This window comes from Castanea sativa, chromosome 1 (genome assembly GCF_040712315.1).
Source record: "Castanea sativa cultivar Marrone di Chiusa Pesio chromosome 1, ASM4071231v1".
In the NCBI taxonomy this organism is placed as follows: domain Eukaryota; kingdom Viridiplantae; phylum Streptophyta; class Magnoliopsida; order Fagales; family Fagaceae; genus Castanea; species Castanea sativa.
This window is the reverse complement of record NC_134013.1, coordinates 58,385,932-58,392,543: the sequence shown is the minus strand read 5'-3', so window position 1 is coordinate 58,392,543 and position 6,612 is coordinate 58,385,932. Positions and strand designations below refer to the sequence as shown.

Genomic DNA, 6,612 nt, shown 5'->3' with positions numbered 1-6,612 from the left:
AAGTTACTAATCATTTTGAGTTAAGGAAGGTGAATAGCGACCACCTTGGCCCAAATCTAAAGTTGTTCTTTTCTAATCCTTTGTCAAGAGTTCAAGGAGAACTTGCATTGCCATCATGGAAAGGATCCTGCTAGAAATGGCTCTGAGTTGAAGGCAAGGCAAAGGTACAAAGGATACCAGTGATGACTGGGTGAGGAATCAAGGATATTAGGATCTAGATCAAATCTAACATGTTGCGACAAAACCAGCTATTGGATCTCACAAATCTCCCTCCCCCACTTGTAAGTGTGTGCATACACACACACACACAAAGTTAATATGAACAGAAAATAATCAATATATTAGTCAAATTCCAAAATTTTGTTTCAAAATTTTGAACCAGCCAAATTTAACATCTATTTGAAAGTATAAACTTATCTTGGGGAAAAAAAAAGCGCATTCTGAATTCAACTTGAGATAGGTTGTCTAAAATGATCGATGACAAATTCAATTTACAAGCGTTTCATTTTCTAGTTTCCAATATACAATGCAATTCAAAATCTTGACAGTGCTTTATATCAGTAAAAGCACTCACAGTTCATCATGAATGCTTCCCTTTGGCAGATTAAGTTTGGATTGTTTCTCTAGGATGTATCTTGTGGCTAATGATGCATGTAATGCTGCTCCATAGGGAAGCGCATCTTCATTGACCCTAAAGTTGGGTGAATGCCCTGATTCAAACCTTCCTTGGGTCTCATTCTTCATCCCTAGAGAGAAGAAGTATCCTGGAATCACCTCTGCATAGAATGAGAAGTCTTCTGCTCCCATTGTTGGTTGCTTATCTAATATGTTCTGGGCGCCCATTATGTCCCCTGCAACTTTTTGGAAAAGTTCATGCAGATCTTTGTCGTTTACAGTCACTGGGTAAAAGGGCTTCTCCTTTTCATTGAAGATGACAGTTGCATTGCACCTATGTACGCTGGCTTGTTTCGTGATAACCTGCACTTGCATTTTAAGAGAATTGAAAGTCAATGTAGGAGTAGAACATATGTCATATAAAATGTAACAAGAAGAGAGCTAGCAAGCTAGGAAAACAAAGGATACCCTAATTTTGTTTTGGGTCAATTTCATTAGCCTATCCTGAGATTTGGGCTAATGCCAACTAGGTCTAAGAAATGTCAAAACTGACCAACTTGGGCCCTATACTCAACTTAGTCCCTAGATATTTTTAGTCCCCCCGTTAGTGATGCATGTTGGTTAAGGGAAAGAGAAAACAACATAAAATATTAAAATGTTTTCTTCTCCCTTAACCAATCTGCATCAGAGAGCTACCTTTGTTGTGTTGCCCACCCTCCAGTCAAGGTGGAAAATGAAAAAAAGGGCAGATTGGTTGCCAAAATTAAAGGGCCTCTGGCATTGAATACACTTACCTCTTCAATTCTTTGTTTAAGTTGGATAAAGCTTTCCTTTGAAAATGCCCTGAATATGCCCCCAATTGTGACGGAATCTGGAATAACATTGAATGCACCTCCTCCTTGGAATTTTCCAACTGTAACTACCTGCAATAAAATATGAAATTATTGTAAAGAAAGTACTAAAATATATTGACAAAAATTGAAAATATGTATCTTCTTTTCATTCGCTAGGGAAAAAAAACCAAGTGCATGTTACCATGTTGGTATATATATATCTATGCAATTAGTTCCTTGTGAAACTATTTGCAGATGCTGAAAAGACAGATGGGGGAATGAAACTTTCAAATCGGATTTTTTTAAAGAAGTAGCACTAGACAGATACCAGATATGAAAACTATTATTGGTGGGAGGCATAAAAAACTTAATGACAAGGCCAAGGGTATTGATGGGAGTCTCTGTAAGGGTATTGATGCAGGAATAAGATTGGTTTTGTAATGCTGCACTTTTTATTTTTGTTTCGATGGGAAGGCTTAGGCTCCCACCCCCCAAAAAGAAAAGAATCTGATACAAGGAAATAAACTTTGTTCTTATGACTTATCCCATGTAAAAAAAAATTGTTTGATCTCGATGCAAGGATGTGTGCGCGCGCATGTGTGTGATAGAGATAGAGAGAGAACCTGTGAATCCAAGGGATCAGCTTCACGTGAAACAAGATGTTGCAAACTAACAATTATATTGGAAGCTGCTAAGATTGGGTCTATTGTGTGCTGGGGAATGGCTGCGTGACCTCCCTTTCCACTTATTACTGCCTCAAAGAAACCACTTGCAGCCAAAATAGGGCCAGACCTGGAGGCCACTGTACCGATAGGGTGAGCAGCATAAACATGTATACCAAAGATGGCTTCAACATTCTCCAGTGCTCCATCATCTAACATTTTCTTTGCTCCCCCACCTCCTTCCTCAGCTGGTTGGAAAACAAGTACAACCGTTCCCTTTTGAAAACAGAAGAACTAATTACGAAAATTTTCTTAAGAAGAGAACACACGTATGCTGGAATACTGCTACAGCAACATAAACTTTAATGTAAGACAACATTAATTTGGCTCCTGGTTATGCAAAGGCGAAACTGGAATACTGCTACAGCAACATAAACTGTGATGTAAGACAACATTAATTTGGCTCCTGGTTATGCAAAGGCGAAAAAGGGAGAGAATAATTTTTTATGTATGAGACACTAGTCAGTGAGCAATACCTTGCATTTAATACATTTCTTAAGAGTAATACTCAATAATGCACCTCAAACAGTACAACGATATAACATAGGTAGAGTAGGAAATGGAAAGAGAAATGAAGAACAAAAGCAATTCAAGGGTAATATTTATGCCAAACTGGTTATTATGCTTGTTAGTCTACTTTAGAGTACATATCTAGCATTAGATAATTTGTATGTATGATTTGCACTTTTCCATTTGCAGTTATGTACATAAATTGGTGGTACGAGTAAGATTTTAGCCTCTTAAGAAGTAGTGCTACTAAACTTTTCACACTCACTCACAGAGAAGATTGACAACCAAATATATCAGCATGAGCACTCCAGTAATCTAATACTACTTACCAAATGTATTGTTGACGTGGAAAGGCCAGAATGGATACTTAAAGAAAATTAAATATGTATTAATCTGTGTCATAAATAAAAATCTACAAAAATGATCTTTTTCTTAGTATCTTTATAAAGGAAATTGGTATCTTTGTTGTCAAATACAGGTCTCCAACTAAATAACTCAAGTTATTGGCCATGAACAGAAAATTTCAAGGGGTCTGACATATTCTTTCCAGAGTCCCCTTTGAGACAGCCAGCCAACCCAATTGTTAATATATGCATACTAGGAAATAAACAATTGTAAATAAGAACACCTGACCCGTATGAAGTAAAATAATTGTGTATAACTCTATGGCTGAAACAGGGGGCAACAGGCATGTTCTACGTAAATTGAAAGAGTTTATAATTAGTTATCAGTTAGTCTATAGAGGACCCATAGCCAACCCAAAAGTTTGAGAGGTTTTTGTTGCTATAAATTAGAGTAAACTTGTCTATCTCTTTAAACCATTTTTATTTATAATTGCTATTTAATATACAATGTCCAAATTCCATCTCATAGGACACTCAAACAATCATCAATTGACATCCTGCAATTGACTGAACCCATAAGCAGTCATTGGTAAACAAATTGCATGATAAGTAAAACTCCTATTCAAGTAAGTAAAGAAAGGAACCTGTAACTCATGGCGATGATCTTGAAGAATCTTTGCAGCACCAAGAAGCATGGCAACATGGGCATCATGGCCACATGCGTGCATCTTCCCAGGGACTTTACTCTTGTGCTCCCACTCTACACTCTCCTGTAACCAACAAGTTCCATCATTTACCAAAAATTCCTTTCTAACTCGAACTCACCAAAAACAATCAGGAATTACTAGATAGGCCCATCATCATCCATAGCAATTACCAAGCTCCAAGGCCATTAAGCATGTTGCACATATATTACAAAAAAGTTACAATCTTTCACATAATAGTTCCATTAAAAAAAAAAAAGTCAAACACAAGAAGCTTTAGCTAAACTGTTAAAGAATCCCATAATTGAAGCAAACCTGCATAGCAAGAGCATCCATATCTGCTCGGATTGCAACAAAAGGAGGTGAACCGGTTCCTATGTATCCAACAACACCAGTTTCAGCTAAAGGGTATTTGTAAGGGATGCCCATCTGATCAAGCTCGGCTCTAATAAGTTTACTGGTCTCAAATTCCTCAAACCCAAGCTCTGGTTTCTCATGTATCTTCCTCCTAATACCCACCATCCAATCAAAAAGCTCTGGTCTTTTAGCCAAGTCAAGGAAGTCAACTGGAATTTGAGGCAACACTTCAGGGCTAAGAGAGGGCTCTGAAGAAATTGGTAGAGACAGGAACGCATGGAAGATGAAGGTCAAAGAGAGCCATTGGGAGAAACCCATTGGTTCTGCAAAGAAAAAGATTTAGGATATGAGATTTAAAATGGATTCGAATATGAGAAAGATAGGTAAACAGGTTTGGTGGGAGTGAGGCTATAAGAAGTGTTGAGGAGCAATGTTAGTTGTTTGAGAGTAGGGAGACTGGTTTGTGGGGAAGTACAAAACTACAAACTACAAACTGCAAAACTACAAAAGGCGGAAATGTTAAAAAATCTGAAGAAGGTGACCTCAACTCAACCCCTGCGCGATAAGACTCCACATAATGACGGTAAGAGCAGTGGAATATTACTAATACTTGATCAGATTAGTATAATTTGACAATATGGGCCAAAGCATGACAATTACAACCATAAAAAAAAAAAAAGGTATTAACATTGTGTACCATGAAAAAAGAAGAAGATATTAATATTGAAACTGTTAGGCTAAAAAATAACAAAGGACTCTGTAACATACTTTCATAATTTGGTGATTTATACAATGGTATGATGGTAGTATATGCTAATGAGTAATTTGTGCAATGCACGAGAAAGTATAACAAAAAATAAAAATGATTATTTTCACTTTCTTTATATGAGATTCTTTTCATTTTTTATTTTGTATATGTATGATTTTTGATAATTATGGTAGTTATGTTTTCAACAAGAAAAAAGATAGAGAATTATGGTAGATATTAATAAGAATGATGAAATTTAATAATTATAATAATGCTTAGTATGCATTATTATGATTATGTTTGTTTTTTAATGGAGGTTTTAAATATAAAATATAATTTAAAATCAATTAAAATATATATCTAAAATGTGTAAAATTGTAAGACCTTCAAAGCTAATGTGGCACAATATGAAGAGGTTAACAAAAATTCAAATGTTTTTTGTTTTATATATACTAGTTACTAAGTTGCACGAGAAAAATTATTTACTCCTACAGGAGTAGTTCTCCCTCCTCTTACAATAGGTGTAGGCCTCAATGTAGGACTCATGATAGGAACCACACCTTTAATACGAGGAGAGAGGATGATGATAACATGGCTTTGCTAAACATTAGAATACTTTTGGGAGTCTAGGATTTTACTTGACTTACTAGTGGGCACTAGAGCAATTCATGGGTAGGCCAAGCTTTAGGTGAGAGCAAGGCTGGTGGTTGGTGTGAGATGTGGCTGTTTTAGACATGGTTGGTTTGAGCGAAGATGGTGGCTAGTGTGATAAGTGGCTTGGCAGGGTGGTCGTAGCCATGGCAAGTCAACGATGATGATTGCGTTGAAGAGCAAGGGTCAGCCGTTTATGAGGTTCGAGAGGAAAATATAAAGAGGGAGGGACAAAAATATGTTATATAGCTAGGGTTTTTTATGGATAAATTAGATAAAAGGTCACTGATGAGTGTAACACTTATCAAATTTAAATTTCTTTCTTTTCTTTTTAAAATTCAAATGTAAGCTGGTTCAAAAAATATATTTTTTGATTAGTCTAAAATAAAGAATACAAATCTTTAATTCCATTTTTCGTGTTTCATTTTATATTCCAAGCACAAATTGTCACATAAAAAATTTGGCTGTTTGATGCATTTGACTGTTTTATAGTTGAAGTGGACCCTTAAAGGATTTCGGTGTTTTTATAGAAAGTGAGAATAAAATCTTTGTTCTAATGAAATTCCTCATACTTACAAGTAATTTACGAGTCGTTAGTAAGTCCAAAATAACTAATTTGGCTCCATTTTGTGTACTTTCTTGCAAGTCCAAACAAACTAGGCTTCTCTTTTTGCAATCTTGCAACTAACTTGGTGCCTTGGATTGTAGGTTGCATCTTCGTCTTGTGTTCCTTACCATTTAACTAAGACCAATACATAGCTTTTGGCTTAGGGAAAAGTTCTCCTCTATCTATTGGTTGTCGGGTGGGCAACGGTGTAACATGCCTTCCTAAGGCTTAGGCAAGAAACATGAAACAAATGGCGGATCCAAGAGTTGGGAGGGTTTTGTAGTGTTGTAGCTTGTAGGAAACATGCCCAACATTTTGGATGATTCAGAATGGGCCAAAAAAATTGAGAACACCTTAAGGTTCCTCCTAATAGCCAATGATTTTTTTCCCCTATAAAGAAGCAATATGAGGAAGATCCAATCTCCTAATACAAATTCTATGTTAGCCTTGTACTTATATACTTAGATCTTGATCCTTTCTTAAGCAGCTAGTAAGTTGTGCTTGAGGAGGTTAAGGAACTA

At 36.2% G+C, this 6,612-nt stretch overlaps 1 protein-coding gene across 1 annotated transcript; it reads right to left on the bottom strand.

The window, feature by feature from the left end:
• Window positions 1-339: 339 nt before the first annotated feature.
• LOC142609211 (IAA-amino acid hydrolase ILR1-like 4) lies at window positions 340-4,582 on the bottom strand. The gene is made up of 5 exons (XM_075780818.1): window positions 4,044-4,582; window positions 3,669-3,794; window positions 2,072-2,386; window positions 1,410-1,538; window positions 340-978 (listed from the first exon to the last, which is right to left on the bottom strand). The coding sequence occupies exons 1-5, from the start codon at window positions 4,401-4,403 to the stop codon at window positions 571-573; spliced, it is 1,338 nt and encodes a 445-aa protein (XP_075636933.1). The 5' UTR covers window positions 4,404-4,582; the 3' UTR covers window positions 340-570.
• Window positions 4,583-6,612: the final 2,030 nt, after the last annotated feature.

What these genes read in the sequence shown, in the direction of transcription:
- LOC142609211 (XM_075780818.1), bottom strand. Translation starts at nt 4,403, where the DNA reads ATGGGTTTCTCCCAATGGCTCTCTTTGACCTTCATCTTCCATGCGTTC. An exon ending in TGGATGCTCTTGCTATGCAG is followed by an intron (nt 3,795 to 4,043) that starts GTTTGCTTCAAT and finishes TGTTGGTTACAG; the next exon opens with GAGAGTGTAGAGTGGGAGCA. An exon ending in TTAAACAAAGAATTGAAGAG is followed by an intron (nt 979 to 1,409) that starts GTAAGTGTATTC and finishes ATGCAAGTGCAG; the next exon opens with GTTATCACGAAACAAGCCAG.